Source organism: the organism of the source record quoted next, unplaced genomic scaffold, assembly GCF_019419815.1.
Source record: "Pyrus x bretschneideri cultivar Hongxiangsu unplaced genomic scaffold, Pyrus_bretschneideri_v1 Contig8, whole genome shotgun sequence".
NCBI lineage: Eukaryota > Viridiplantae > Streptophyta > Magnoliopsida > Rosales > Rosaceae > Pyrus > Pyrus x bretschneideri.
Window position 1 is genome coordinate 5,782,183 of NW_025999820.1, and position 15,723 is coordinate 5,797,905.

The window sequence follows — 15,723 nt, forward strand, 5'->3', positions numbered from 1 at the left end:
TATGGCCTGTTCTTGAAACCAAAAGAGAAAATAAGACCCTTTCTTTCTTTATTTCAACTATTAACATTGAACAAGACTAATGGAGCTGTTTTTGTTGGAAAACATAGTTTGAGACAGATTCGTCGCAATATATAACCTAGAGTATATATGAATAGTACTGAACTTGACCGGTAGACGTGAGTATAGATATCAAAGAAACTTACTTACAAAGATTAACGCTTAACCCCGTGACATGAAATTTTTTATCTTATGGAGACTCTTCAACATTTTTTTTGGGTTCATTTTTCTTTTAAAATCTATTTGGGAAAGCATGAATCAGATTGTGTTGTTGAATCCCACATAAATTTATTTATTTATTGGTAAAAGGTTACTCTATTACCAACACAATACATTACAGAAGAAGAGGCCCACATACGAAACACAAACAAAAAATGGACCTCCATGGTAACCCTTAGCCCAACACAAAGTATTGAGTGAGCCCAATTCAGAAAAACCGAAAAACACACCAAAGAAACCTGCAGCCTGAACGCCTCAAACGGAGACCCCAACAACCGCCTGAAATCCAGCCAAGAAAAGCCGACCCAGAAGTGAAGGAACAGAAGACGCGTTACTCCAAAGAGCACCCCAAAGTTGCAGCCACCAATCGAAGGAACAAAGGAAGCCTGCCAGAAGAAGGAACCCACAAGCAACAATGCCAACGAGGGCACACAGACGGAGGTGGCGGGAACACCCGAGCAGGAGCTATACTCACCTTCCAAGAGAATTGCGGAAGTTTGCGGGTAAAATTAGTGGTTGCAAATCTAAATGGTGGCACTGAGGAGAAATAGGAAAGGGGATGGATGACAGAGTAGCAAAGTAAAGGGAAAATGGAAGGAAACGGGAAAAGGGATGAAAGGGAAAGAGGAGAAACAGGAAGGGGGAAGGACGGAAGAGATGGAAAGGAGGGCTGAGGAGTGAGGACAATCAAAGGGCAACAGAGATGGGACGAAGTAAGGGGGTAGCAAGCCTAAAAAACAAAAGAAAAAACAAGCTGAAAGCAAGGAAAGAGAAGGAAACATAAAAGAAAAGGAGAAGGGGAGGGGACTGCCACCGACCCTGGCCATAGCTAAGGTAACAAAAAAAGTCGAGAAACTGTGTAAAAGGTCCCACCAAAAACATAAATCACACAGAGGGTGAAGAGCAACGTTCACTGAGTCTTGTGGAGCCAATTTAGGTTGATATTCTCTTTGGCCACAATTATACTTACGTTTTTCAGATACGACGAGAATGATTCCCATAAATATTTTGCCTCTTCATCACAGACCACTTCCTTTAACTGCTCAAGACCCTTGACTGATGGAGGCAGCTCCTGGAACCTTGAACATTGTCTCATGTTGATCTTTCTTAAACCACTCATTTCACCAATATCTTCGGGCAACACCTTGATGCTGAAGCAATCAGATATGTCAAGAAAGTGTACCTTTCCAAGGTTCTTCATCAAGGTTGGAAGCTCCAACAGTTCTGTGCAGGATCTTAGCCTCAACATTTCTAAATTTTTCAACTTTCCAATCCCTTCAGGCAAGGCAGATAGCTTATGACAGTTAGTGACATTGAGCTTCTTTAGTTTACTAAGATCACAAACCTCGGCAGGCAATTCAATTAAATCACTGCAATAGTCGATGTTCATTTCCTCTAGATTTGGGAATGCTGATGAGATTGAGATGGAACAGTTGTTGAAAGCTTGATCAATGTTACACATGAACAAGGATATCTTCTTCAGACTAGCCAATTGTATGGGATTCTTAGTTATGGAAGGAATTGAGATGCGTTCTAATCTGATTCTCTTAAGATTTGGTAATGAACTCAAAAGTTGGAAGTTACTCAATTCAGCAGGTAAGAAACCATAATTTGTGACTATCACAGCCTTCAATTCACCCATGTTCACCATGGAATCTGGTAAAGCATAGTTCTCTGTCTGAAAATTCAATACTAAAACCTCAGCTTCTAGCATTTGCAAGTTGGGCCATTTTGTTGAAAACCCTTCATCTGCAAAGTAACAACTGTGAGTGTGGGGAGGAGAAACTAAAATGAAAGTATTATGAAGACTTAATGTGCACACATGTGCATGCGGAATGAATATTTATTTGTGCATGTCTACGTAATTGCTAAAGCGAAAGGGAGAGATAGAACAACCAGTTGTTATGGATAATAAGCGGGCCTTCATCTGCTTCTGTTCTCTCCACCATTTTGGAAGTTTGTCTCCGCATATGTCAATAATCAGTCTTTTTCTACGTTCTACTGGTCCTTTTTTTGTGTTGTAGATAGCCAGTTCCCTAAGAACATCATGCTGGGTAACAAAGTGCTCACTATAATACCCGTCCCCCTCAATCTTGTCCTTCCTGGTGACGATTAAAACTAAGTTTCTTAGAAGAGATTTCTTCAACCAACAGATTGCAACAAGAAATTAGCATCAACCAGTCGTGAATATAAAGGGGAAATAGAGCGAAAATAAAGCATGCACACCTTGTAACAACAAGATTAGCCAGACTTCGTTCGGTGAGCTTGTGGAGGTTTGCAATGCACTCTATATCTGTATCTAAATCATATAACTCTGCCCAGATATCAATGAGGGCCGCAGCAGGGATTCTTTGGTCTTCCGGAAATGCACCTAAGTCTAAGAAACATTCCTTGATGGCAACCATTTCTTTATCCAAGGCATCCAAGCTTTGTTCAAGGATGAAAAGCAATTCAGTCTCTGAATCAAGAAAAGTAAAACCTTTAGACCAGTCAAGTTCCCTTTTTTGCCATATCTCTATAGGCTGCCCGCAAAGCGATCTCCCCGCCACTGTAATAGCAAGTGGAAAGCCCTTGCAACGCTCAACTATCTGCAGGATAATTTCCCAAACAAAGCCAACTACCTTTTAAGTTGCAGAGCCAAAGTTCAAGTTACTAAGATGAGAAAATGGATAAATAAACTATCTAGATTTCGTTATTCTAATTTTAGTTTTAGTCCACAAATATGCTTAAATGCATGACTACTCACAGGTTTATATGGTAAATGGATGTGTTCGTCCACTCGATTGTGGATGCTTTGCGTAAAGTGAACATAATTTCTTGATAATTTTCCAAAACCAAGTCAACTAACTTTTGACTATACATTCTGTGCATTGCAACTAAAAAGTACCTTTTCTGGAAGATCTTTTGGAATATGAGAGCTCTTATCTCCAAGGGATGCTGAATGATCAAAAAGTTTCATCGCATTGTCATGACTCAATGGTTGCAAAGAACAAGGGAAACCATATCCCCGAAATTCAGACCTAGATGTCACCAAAAACTTGTAATTTTCCGTTTTGAATTGATCAAACTTCTCCAGAAGGGATTCTGATCCAGACCAAACATCATCCAGGACAATCAGTATAGGATTCTGCCCTTCTTGCTTCAGAAAACGTTGCAGCAATGTCACTGTACTAACTTCGTTTTGGAAAGGAGGTACCTGGATACCCTTGCGTTGATATAGATCTTGAACAATATTTTCCAATTTATGCTTTTTTGAAACCGTGACAAAGAAGATATTATCCTTGAATGTATCTATATAAAAAAAAAAAAACATAATAAATCTGTCCTTGAGGCGTCATTTAAATCTGCCGTGGTTGTACAAAGAAAAAAAAACATATACAATTCAGAGTGCTAAGTTATAATATATGATACCTTTGACATCCTTGTCTTGACAGAACTTTGTAGCCAAAGTTGTTTTTCCACATCCTCCGGGAGCAGTCAGCACAACCATTGACACATTTTCGTCCTTTAGAAGCTTCCTCTTCAATTCCTTTAGAGGAAAATCCAATCCAACCACAAGCGGCGGAAGTTCAGGTACTGCGCAGAAGGCTTCACAATCGAGTTGCTTTGGGATCACCTGATTCAATTCAATTCTTCCAACCGCCTCCTCTATAATCTTCACCGTAACTGCAATGTCCTTCACATCCCTTATTCCCTGAACGTTTAGTATTTCCAAATGTTGTTGAAGAGATTCATTCCATTCAATCAGCCTGTTGGCGTATTTGTACCTTTTGGCTACGCTCCACCATTGAGTCTTTTCGCACTTTGGAAGGAGCTGTATGCCCTCCTCCAAATGTACTTTTAACTTTTTCAGTTCCTCGACCGGAAGATCCAATTTCTTGTTGGATTCTTCTATATCTTTCAACAATGGTGCCAAAAGGTCTAACTTGGATTCGATGCGTTTGAGGAGGGGCGTAAACATTACATTCTTGGTGATCAGCTCCTTGAGGGCATCATACAGCATACTGAATGCTAGTCCGAGACCAGCCCCTCCGAAAAGGTCATCCGCTCCACCCATTTCTTGATTCTTAACAACAAAAACCAACACCAAAATCAGAAGAACTTACAAAAGTTTCAATCTAAAATGTACGACGACAGAAAATAACAGGGAAATTGGCCGAAATGATCAATTTTCACCCAATCGTTGAAATGATCAGTTTTTCAGTATGTGTTCGATATTGGATTTTGATAAATTCAGAGATTGAGAATTTGAGATTTGATTTCGGACCATTTTAGCCACTTTCCCAAAACAATAACAGATTAGAAACTGTGGAAAAACGAGACACTCTTAAACTTGGAACCCAAAATAAAGCGATTCAGAAAACAAGCAATACAAAGTTGGACTTTCTCTTACCTTGTTGGTGCTCAAGCTATCTGGGTTTTAGCATAGAAATACTTACTATTGAAGCTCGATAGAAATTTCGGAGTTGGAGCGCGTTGTATAGTACACCCAGTCGGCTCAGGCCGACTGAGAATCGCAAATTCTACAAGAAAGCGGTGCAGGAAGGGAAGGGAAAAAAGAGTTCAGGGAAAGAGGCAGTTTAGTTCATCATTCTTCATGGCCCTTCTCTGCCCTTCAGTACATATATGCTTCGAAAGGAAATTTTTACCCAAAAAAGTTTTTTTAACTCGGAAAATATAGTCACACTCAAAAAATTCATCTCCACACTTTTAGGCGGAAAAGGATCGAAAATCTTATGATCATTCATTGTATATCGTATCATCAGAAATTATTTAAAATTTAAATTAAATATAAATAAGATCTAACAAAACTGACTGAATAATATATAATGAACGGTCACGATCACGAAATCTTTCAGATCTCTAGAAAAGGATCCACCACCACACTTGGTAATTGATTTCGCTTTTTTTTTTTTTTTTTTTTCTTTTTTTTGTAAGGCAACCCAAATTTTATTATAAATAGTCAAATTAAAAAAAAATCATCTTCAAGCTAGAATCTCTATGATGGTAAAATAAACAACTATTCTTTGATTTTAGAGTGCAACAATTCATTTGTTAAATATTAAAAAATAAATAAAACTCAAGGGTGGACCTTTGAGCAAAAAGAAATGGTAAAGAAAGAATGTTGTTTTAGAAAATGAGTAGGTTGGGTTTAAATTGTTAATAATAAAATATTCTTGTTAAAATACAAAGTGTTGTTAGAGATGAAAAGGTAAACTGAATAGTTGAATTAGTTTTTTGAAATTGTTCACTTGCTAGTTTAACAAAAATTTAAATGAGAGAGTCGAACTAGATTAGGCGAGTTGAGCTACACTATATATAAGGTTTGGTCGTTAGATTATAATAGTAGTTTTACTCTCTAAACCAGCACAAGACGGTAAAAATGAATCAAGACATCGAGATTAGGCATCAACAACAAAGTATGCTACTTTTTTCTCACTTAGAGCAATGAGAAAGAGCAATGATTGATTAAGTATTTAACCATTATTTCTATGTTGCAGTTAACTCACTCGCGGTCGAGCACTACTGATCATATTTTGACAATATGGTGAACCAAAACTTAGATAATCTTTACCAAAGTAAGAAACTAAAAAAAACATATAGATATAACCAAATGCACAATTGACATATTAGGTGCAGTTAAAACACATTTTGTTTCGCATAATCAAAGAAAATATACTACACATTATTTATATTGTGTCAAACAATAACATGATATTTATACATAAAAAAACAACACAAGATATGAAGACTCGAGAGTTTGAAATAAAAACTCATATGATGAAACATAGAAATTGGACAGAACCAAGAACGAAACATGTTGCTCCAACATTTATTGAGGAAAACAATGCAACACAAATCAGAAACATGTTGCTCCAACATTTATTGAGGAAAGACAGGTCTCATAACTGAGGCTTCTCGAGCCAATTCAGATTGGAATTTTCTTTTGTCACCTTGATTTTGTCTCTGGCTAAGAAGGAATCCCAGAAAGGTTTCTTCTCTTCATCACAAATCACTTCCTCTAACTGCTCGTCAAGATCCCACACTGATAGAGGCAACTCCAATCTTGAGCATTGTGCCATGTTGATCTTTCTTAAACCTCTCATCTTACCAATGCCTTCAGGCAACGTCCTAATGCCGAAACAATTATACATGTCAAGGCAGCGCAACTTAGTGAGGTTCTCAATTGAAACCGGAAGCCCTACCAACTCTGTACAGGACCTTAGTCTCAATACATCCAAATTCTGCAGCTTTCCGATCTCTTCAGGCAAGGAAGATAGCTTATGGCAGTTGGTGATACTAAGCACCTTCACATGAGCAAGATCACATAGCTCGGCAGGCAGTTCCACCAAATCATGGCAATAGTCGATATTCATTTCCTCTAGACCCGGCCAGGCATCAGAAATTTTGATGGAACAATTGTGGAAAGCTTGACCCATATTACACATGAATAAAGATATCTTCTTTAGACTCTTCAATGGTACCCAGTTCTTGGTTATGGAATGAATTGAAATGCTCTCTAATCTTATTCTCTTCAGATTTGATAATGATTCCAGAAGATCAAAATTACTCAATTCAGTAGATGATAAACCATAGTTTGTGACTATTAGAACCTTCAGCTTGACAATTTTCTGCACAAATTCAGGTAAGGCATTGTTCTCCGTCTTAAAATTCAAAACTAGAACCTCAACTTGTGGTAGATGAACACTCTGCCATTGTGTTGGGTACGTTCCATCTGCAAACAATATGCTACGAGATATGAGTAGGAGAGAATTAAATGAAACTTTAGTGTATATTTTAGCGTGTGTGTCTGTGTGGTGCACGTGCATTTGCGTGTGTACATATACATGTACTTGTGCATGTGTTGATGTGTGTGGAGAAAATAAATGATAGTGCTATTCAAATCTGAGTGTGTGTGTGTGTGTGTGTGTGTACATATGCTGGTCATAGGTAGATGCACGTATATGCATTTTATAAAGAGAGTGAGATGGAACAACCAGAGGAGATAGACAATAGGCGAGCGTTGATGGGTTGAGACTTCTGCTCCCTCAACCACTTGGGTTGATTGCGTCCACTTACGACAATCAGTCTTTTTCTATCTTCTATTGGGTCTAATTTCGCAATGTAGATACCCAGCTCTCTAAGCATATCATGCTGGCGAACAAAGTGTTCGCTGTAGTAGTTATCCAGAATCACCACATTCTCCTTCCTGGTAACAATCCAAACTCAGTCAGTTGCAGACTTGCAGTTGTATATTATGGTAGGAGCTACTCATGAATATAGAAATTTTCAATGAGAATATTATACTGGAGAAACATAAAATCTTGAGTACCTAGTGATCACAAGATTTGCCAGACCTTTCCTGGCGAGCTCGTGGAGGTTCTTGATGGACTGAAAGTCCCCATCTAGCATATATAACTCTGCCCACATATCAATGAAAGCAGCAGCAGAGATTCTTTGATCTTCAGGAAATGAAACAAGGTCCATGAAACATTCCCTGGTGATAGCCTCTTTGTCACCTAAGGCATCTATGCTACTTTGAAGGCAAAGAAGCAACTTAGTCTCATAATCAAGAATAGAACCTCTACACCAGTCTTCTAGTCTGGAAAGCCAGGATTCTGCAGCTTGTCCGCTAAGTGAGTTCCCGGTCACTGTAATGGCAAGTGGAACTCCCTTACAGTGCTTTAGTATCTGCAGGTTAGTTGTACCAAATGATGTCAACTACTATCCGAGTTGCAGACTGTAAGTTCAAGTTTCTTTTAACATCTCAATGGTTTCATGAAAATGGTTAATGACTACCTACTTATCTTCATTCTTATTTTAGTTTTAGTTCTTAATTAAAATCATATGTGATTCGTGAATGATCATTTGCACGTTCGTATGGTAAAATGGGTGTTCGCTTCTGTATGTGTATACTTATCGTAAAAGATCAAAACAATTTCTTGTCCCCACTTTGTTGCCCTATAATTTGTGAGGCCTTGATAAGTATATTGTGTCGTGAATTGCATAGTGAGAAACAAACCTCTCTCAGGAGATCTTCTGGAACAGACAAGCTATCTCCCAGGGCTGCTGAATGACGCAAAAGAGTCATTGCATCTTTATCCTCCAAAGGTTCGAGTTTATACCGAGTGCCAAATCCTGGAAATTCAGATCTCGATGTCACCAAGATCTTGTAATTTCGCAATTTCAAATCAACAAACTTCTGAAGAACAGACTCGGACCAAACATCATCCAGGACCAACAGTCGATCTTGTCCTGCTTCCTGAGACTTTATGCGTTGATATAGCTTTTCTACATCTGAGTTGGGGTGTTCCGAAACAGTGACAAAGAATATATTTTCCTTGAATTTATCTATCAAAATACAACACAAGAAATATGTTAGATAAATGTGTAAACAAAGAACAAGACACGATGGTAACGTTAAGACAGAAAAAATTAACTCTTGATCTCAAGTACAGCCCTAGGATAAGCAAAGAGTATGAAACGAGTGAAGCAGTTTTCGTATTGGAACGTAGTCCAATCATGAAGCTAGTGTTGTAAATTCCTACCCGTGAGGTTTTCCATTTATATTCCTGTACGACTCAGTCTCTCAGATATGAACTGTATATCTGCAATGGGGATTATTCTTTGCTGATATAACGCATGAGTGAGACTAATATCCAAGATATACCAATATTCAAGCAATTGAAATATTACACTTATGGATTAACTTTGGCGTTATATATATCTGAAGCTGGGATTTATTTGGTATACATAGGTGCTGTAAACTCATACAAAAGGCTTCAACTCTACGACCGACATCTATAACATAGTAGTCGTACTAATCGAGAGAAAAAGATGTTAAATTACAGATTAATTCTACTATAACACTTCTCAATTAGCTATTAGAAAGTACTATCATACCTTTGACGTCCTTATCTTGACAGAATTTCGTTGCCAATGTGGTTTTCCCGCATCCTCCCGTAGCAGTCAGCACTAACATTGAGACATCGACCCTAAGAAGCATCTTCTTCAAATACCTCAAAGGCTCATCCAATCCAACTGTAACACGTGGAGGTTCTGGAACTGAACCCAAATCACGAAATCCTTCTTGATTTTGTATCACAACATTCTCTTTGCTTCCAACCGAACCATTTTTCTGGACAGCAGCCAAGATCTCCTTCGTCACAGCCAAGGTCTCGCTCGAAACACCAAATGTCTCCCCTGAAACAGCCAAGTTCTCGCTCGCAACAACAAATGTCTCCCCTGAAACGGCCAAGCTCGTCCTCGCAACACCGAATGTCTCCCTTGAAACAGCCAAGTTCTCCCTCGCAACACCAAATGTCACCCTTGAAACAGCCAAGTTCTCCCTCGCAACACCAAATGTCTCCCTTGAAACAGCCAAGTTCTCAAACGTATTCCTTGTTCCCTCCACATTCAGTATCGTCAACAACCTTTTTAGACACTTGTCCAAATTGAGAAGTCGGTTGGTGTATTTATACTTTTTGAAGAGTTTCCACCGGCTAGGCTTGGAGCACTCGAGAACTAACTCTTTCCCATTCTTCATTTGTTTCTCAATTTTTTCTACTTCCTTGTTTGATTGATCCAACACCGCTTTGTACTTCGCGATGTCATCGATCAGCGGCTTTAACGCTTCTAGCGTGGAATTGAGTTCTCCGAGGAGCTCCTCAAACATCGTAGTCTTGTCCTTGACATCCTTAACAACATCATACAGCAGAGTAAACAATGTTCCTACAGCAGCCCCTGCAAAAAGCGCCTCAGCCATTCCAGCTTCCCTCAAACAAAACCCGACACCGAAAAATCCCAAAACTAACTTGCGATCATTTCCATCAAAATTTGAAGACAAGAGGAGAACATGGGAGTATGAAAAAACCCAAATAAAAATGCTCTTAATATAAGGAACAATCCGATCCTGCTTCATATAGGAGGCTAAGAACTTCTTAGTTGAATCCATTGACTTTTGCCTTCACCTACCTCATTGACTTACCAAGCAAATTGCAAAGCTGCTTTCTGGGAACCTTCGAAACTAATATATTTTGCATTGACTGACCAAGAAGATGCTTCGGCTAACCAAAATATCGCACCTATCACACTCATGGCTTCCGACAAGAGCGTAATTACAATGCAATGATCCAAAGATAAATTCTAATATATTACAAATAATATTGAAATAATTTAACATTTTCTGGACCGCAACGCAAACAGTTGGTATGCATGGGGGCATTTCTTCTTTTTCTTTCTTTGGGGACAAGGAATTCGCCTGCCACAAACCCATTTCCATCCCTTCCCGGAAAGTGTTGTGTTCGCTCGCAATCAGTCGCAAGTTGGAACCTTTCAACAACCACAAACCAATTTTATTGATCTACCCTTCAAAATTTATTTTCTATACTTTTTATACCACCACACTAACAGGAAAATTGGAATTTCGTATTTTTTGTTGTAAAACAATCAACACTCTAAACACTCTGTTTTAAAGTGCAAAACTCAAAAAATTCATCTTCAAGAGTTGTTGTAAAAGAGTCTCTATTGTAACAAAATGAATGGTTGCTCTTTAAATTTAGAGTGCAGCTATTCACTTGCTAAGTGTAAAAAAAATAAAAAAAAAATAAAAAAACATTGTGGGGTAGACCCTTGAGCAAGGAGAAAATGAAGAGGGAATATTGTTTTACAAAATGAGCGGGTTGAGTTTGAATTTTTAATAATAAAATATTCAAAGTTTGTTAAAATAGTGTTGTTGGAGATGAAAAATTAAGTTTAGTAGCTAAAATAGTTTTTTATACTGCTCACTTAGTTTAACAAAAATTTAGATTTTCTCTTGAAGAGATGCTCTAACTAGACCCAAAAATCTTCGAGCCACAAAAGTTTTGGCCCATATTATGCACTTGAGCCTATACATTTTGGTTGTCTTGCAATCCGTAGAGCAGGTCAGAAATGAGGTTTGTCCTAAACCTCAACAATTCATTCGTGAAAAAACTTGTGCGGGGGAGCATTTCCGCTAATATCTGTGTTCTAAAAAAAAAGTTGAGTACTTCTTTTACTCTTTAACTCCTTGAAAATAATTCATAGACCTACCACTAGTCATCGTGATCAACTTAAACGAAATCAAAATAGAGCTCAGCATCCAAGACTGGTGTGAACATGGACGTCTTTGCTTTCACCTCGTTGAAGATGTCGTAGAGGATCCCTTTCCGTCATACAGCACACTGAAAACTGTCCCTAGGCCGCCCCCGGTATAAAGCTCCCCCACTCCCAGCAAACCAGATAATGTAACTTTGAAAATGTGAGAAAATTTGATTAAAAATATAAAAAAGATTAACAATAACAGATTCTAAATCATCCAAAGTCAAATTCACATATGGCGTGCTTCATGACAGTGTAATATAAAATTGTAAGCACGTTCTTAGTTTTGAATTACCGATCAACTCGAATAATTATATTGTCAAATGAAGAATTAAAAATCGGTAAAAAGACTCCAATAATTATATTGCCAAATGAAGAATTAAGATTCAGTAAAAAAAGACCATTGACTTGACTCAATTTATTTTTTTCGTTGGAAAGATAATATAAAATGGATTAGGCTAATCGAACTATACTAGATATATGGTATGGTCTTCGAATAACAATAGTGGTTTTACTCTCTATACCAGCAAAGACATTTGAAAAAGAACCGAGACATCTGGATTAGCCATCAACAAGCATGCCACTTTCTTTATGCTCAGAGCAATTACAAAGAGCTAATTCCCGATAGAACAATAATCCAAACCGATCCCCAATTTCCGAATTTTATTAAATTATTAAAAACACTAGTAAAAGAATAGAAGTGGGAGGAAAAATTAAAAAGCAATAAAAAGAGACATTGACTTGACTCTATTTATTTTTTCGGTTGGATGGATGATAATGAAAAAAATGAGACATTCTTAAATTTGGAACACAAAATAAAGAAATTCAGAAAACAAGTCGTACAAAGTTGATTTTCTATCACGTTGTTGTGAACAAGCAAGACAGGTAAACGAAAAAAGTTCGATTGACTGTGGAGGGAGACTTGGAATTAACCAAGAAACTGCATCACCATATTTAGGAAGCTTTCATATGGTGACAGAGATAACCCACCAACCGCAATGCAGGTTTTTGGCCGACCAGAATTGTACTTTTGTTATAAAATATTGTTTCTTATCCTTTTAAATTGTGAAGGCAAGTTTCGGAAGGAGACAACAGCATAAAGACAAACCAAAGTTTTGAACCAATGAGCAATTTGGATGAACTAATAAATTTACTTCCATTGGCAAACCATTTCTTTTCTGCACTCGCAAGTTCGTTTCCAAGACTATTTATTTTCTCTAATGCATTAGCTAGCACCCAAAAAAAGTGAGCCCATAAACTCTAAATTCTTACCAACTTTTTGTAGGTTTGTATTCCATTTCTCTTTCGAAAATACTGCATTCCTCGTTCTCGTAATTATTTTTTGAGAGTTTTAACGAAAACTTCACTGTACTATTCACTTTAACGAAAAATCACATTTTTACACTAAAAAGTCAATCTTGGTACTATTTACTTTACCCTTTATTTTGTCATTATCGTTAAAACTTAAAGTTTTCAAGCCATTTTCGTTAGTTTTCCTTTATTTTTTCCTACTAATTAATATATAATATGGATCAATCTAATTTTTTTTTTTTCTTCTTTCCCCCTATTTTTTTTCTTCCCAAATTTCCCTAAACTTTGTTTTGTTGTTGGTGTTCACTGTCTCTCCCACTTCTTACTCTCTCCTAGTTCTATTTCTTGCTTTCCTTCAAAAATAAAAAATAAAAAATAAAAATATGCACCCTCTCCAATTTTATCATGGAAGGCAACCAAGAACCTGTAAGTTTCTTTTCGTTCTTTATATTTGATCATGTGAACTAGACATAAATAACCCACATATATATAGGCGTATTAGGGTTATTTTTTTTTCTTTTAATTGGCGGTTTTTGGGTGAGGGTGTTTGGTTTCTTTTATATTTTTGTTCGTTAAAAAAAATGCTCAGATGCTGGAAACATAGAGCTCAGGAATTGAAAATGGATAAAATGAAGAACGATGTGAGATCTTTATTTTAAAAAAAAATGCGCAGATGCTCTTGGTTTTGAATTATAAACCAACTCCAATAATCCTATTAACAAATGAAGAAATAAAAATCAATAAAAAGGGACCATTGACTTGACTCTATTTTGTTTTTTTTGGCTGGAAGGATGATAATGGATCGTGCGAGTCGAACTACACTATATATAAGGTTTGGTTGTTGGATTATAATGGTAGCTTTACTCTCTAAACCAGCACAAGGCGGTAAAATTGAACCAAGACATTGGGATTAGCCATTAACAACAAAGTAGGTTACTTCTTTCCTGCTCAAAGCGACTAGAAAGAGCTAATTCTCCGATAGAACAACATCGTCCAGTCCCCTATCTCTGAATTTTATTAAATAATAAAAACGATAATAAAAGAATATAGACAGGGGAACACGACCTAAACCCCCGAAAAGAAAAACAAACAATGAAAATGAAAAACAGGACAAAACTCAAGGTCATGAGTATAAGCGACAACTACAAAATCTAAAATGGTGGTCCAACATTTATAGCCTTATAGGCACTAGCAGCCGCACTGAAAGAAGCTAAGGCATTAGCAACTTCCGCGCGCTATGAACTTGTGTTTCTATTATCATTATTGACTGTGGAGGAAGACTTGGAAATTAACCAGGAAATTGCATCACCATGTCTGGGAATCTTTCATATGGTAATAGAGAAAATTTTGTTTCTTATCCTACTAAATTGAGAAAGCAAGTTTTGAAAGAAAACGAAAGCATAGAGAAAGACAAACGAAAGTTTTGAACCAATGAGCAATGATTGATTAAATAACCATTATTTTTACGTTGTAGTTAACTCACTTGCGGTCGAGCACTTAGATAATACTACATAGTAAATTTACTTCCATTGGCAAACCATTTCTTTTCTACACTTGCAAGTTGGTTTCCAAGACTATTTATTTTCTCTAATGCATTAGCTAGCACCCAAAAAAGTGAGCCCATAAACTCTAAATTCTTACCAACTTTTTGTAGGATTGTATTCCATTTCTCTTTCGATTAGACTTACATTCCTCACATGGATAATGCACATATTTCACTATTTTGTCCATTTTTTTGTTTGAACAAGCCTCGGGTGTTCTTTGGGAGAAATTTTTTGGGAAGCTTCGCTTATCATTGGACTTCACTGAGTGGCACTACAATACACTTAAAACTCGTCACGTAACAAGTCTTGAATATTATCTTTTATCATTCTTTTATATTTAAAATTCTCATAATTATTTTTTCCTACTAATTAATATATAATATTGATCAATCTAATGTTTTTTTTTTCTTTCCCCCTATTTTTTTTCTTCCCAAATTTCCCTCCATTTTGTTTTGCTGTTGGTGTTCACTGTCTCTCCCACTTCTTACTCTCTCCAAGTTCTATTTCTTGCTTTCCTTAAAAAAAAAATATATATAAAAAATAAAAAAATATGCACCCTCTCCAATTTTATCATGGAAAGCAACCAAGAACCTGTAAGTTTCTTTTCGTTCTTTATATTTGATCATGTGAACTTGACATGAATAACCCACATGTATATAGGCTTATTAGGGTTTTTTTTTTTTTTTTAATTGGGGGTTTTTGGGTGAGGGTGAGGGTGTTTGGTTTCTTTTATATTTTTTTTCTTTAAAAAAAATATGTGCAGGTGCTAGAAACATAGAGCTCATGGATTGAAAATGGATAAAACGAAGAACGATGTGAGATCTTTATTTTTAAAAAAATGCGCAGATGCTCTTGGTTTTGAATTATAAACCAACTCCAATAATCCTATTGCCAAATGAAGAAATAAAAATCAATAAAAAGGGACCATTGACTTAAATCTATTTTGTTTTTTGTTTTTTGCTGGAAGGATGATAATGGATCATGCGAGTTGAACTACACTATATATAAGATTTGGTCGTCGAATTATAATAGTAGCTTTACTATCTAAACCAACACAAGGCGATAAAAATGAACCAAGACATCAGGGAGTAGCCATCAACAACAAAGTAGGCTACTTCCTTCCTACTCAAAATAATTAAAAAGAGCTAATTCTCCAATAGAACAACATCCTCCAGTCCCTTATCTCCGAATTTTATTAAATAATAAAAACGATAATAAAAGAATATAGGCGGGGGAACACGACCTAAACCCCCGAAGAAAAAAACAAACAATGAAAATGAAAACAAGATGAAACTCAAGGTCATGAGTATAAGCGACAACTACAGAATCTAGAACGGTGGTCCAACATTTATAGCCGTATAGGCACTAGCAGCCGCACTGAAAGAAGCTAAGGCATTAGCAACTTCCGCGCGCTATGAACTTGTGTTTCTATTATCATTATTGACCGTGGAGGAAGACTTGAAAATTAACC

The 15,723-nt window shown here is 36.9% G+C and overlaps 2 protein-coding genes across 3 annotated transcripts; both read right to left on the reverse strand.

Annotated features, from left to right (window-relative positions):
* Positions 1-325: 325 nt before the first annotated feature.
* LOC103956362 (probable disease resistance protein At5g66900) lies at positions 326-4,908 on the reverse strand. Of its 2 annotated transcripts, none has more exons than XM_048575722.1 (6): positions 4,716-4,908; positions 3,688-4,342; positions 3,164-3,567; positions 2,503-2,864; positions 2,173-2,378; positions 326-2,025 (listed from the first exon to the last, which is right to left on the reverse strand). In XM_048575722.1, exons 2-6 carry the CDS (start codon positions 4,331-4,333, stop codon positions 1,187-1,189), a joined length of 2,457 nt encoding a protein of 818 aa, XP_048431679.1. In that variant the 5' UTR covers positions 4,334-4,342; positions 4,716-4,908; the 3' UTR covers positions 326-1,186. The 2 variants fall into 2 exon arrangements, with proteins under 2 accessions (XP_048431679.1, XP_009366609.2); XM_009368334.3 differs by having other exon boundaries at positions 4,670-4,908.
* A 1,128-nt stretch (positions 4,909-6,036) lies between these two features.
* Positions 6,037-10,763, reverse strand: LOC103957587 (probable disease resistance protein At5g66900). Its single transcript, XM_048575721.1, has 5 exons — positions 9,181-10,763; positions 8,300-8,628; positions 7,610-7,968; positions 7,275-7,486; positions 6,037-7,012 (listed from the first exon to the last, which is right to left on the reverse strand). The coding sequence occupies exons 1-5, from the start codon at positions 10,229-10,231 to the stop codon at positions 6,180-6,182; spliced, it is 2,784 nt and encodes a 927-aa protein (XP_048431678.1). The 5' UTR covers positions 10,232-10,763; the 3' UTR covers positions 6,037-6,179.
* Positions 10,764-15,723: the final 4,960 nt, after the last annotated feature.

Excerpts from the sequence above, each read along its gene's own strand:
- LOC103956362 (XM_048575722.1), bottom strand. The coding sequence starts at position 4,333 with ATGGGTGGAGCGGATGACCTTTTCGGAGGGGCTGGTCTCGGACTAGCA. Across the intron at positions 2,379-2,502 it reads GCTAATCTTGTTGTTACAAG|GAAGGACAAGATTGAGGGGG; the intron begins GTGTGCATGCTT and ends AATCGTCACCAG. Across the intron at positions 2,026-2,172 it reads CTTATTATCCATAACAACTG|ATGAAGGGTTTTCAACAAAA; the intron begins GTTGTTCTATCT and ends GTTACTTTGCAG.
- LOC103957587 (XM_048575721.1), bottom strand. The coding sequence starts at position 10,231 with ATGGATTCAACTAAGAAGTTCTTAGCCTCCTATATGAAGCAGGATCGG. Across the intron at positions 8,629-9,180 it reads TCAAGATAAGGACGTCAAAG|ATAAATTCAAGGAAAATATA; the intron begins GTATGATAGTAC and ends GTATTTTGATAG. Across the intron at positions 7,013-7,274 it reads CCTATTGTCTATCTCCTCTG|ATGGAACGTACCCAACACAA; the intron begins GTTGTTCCATCT and ends TATTGTTTGCAG.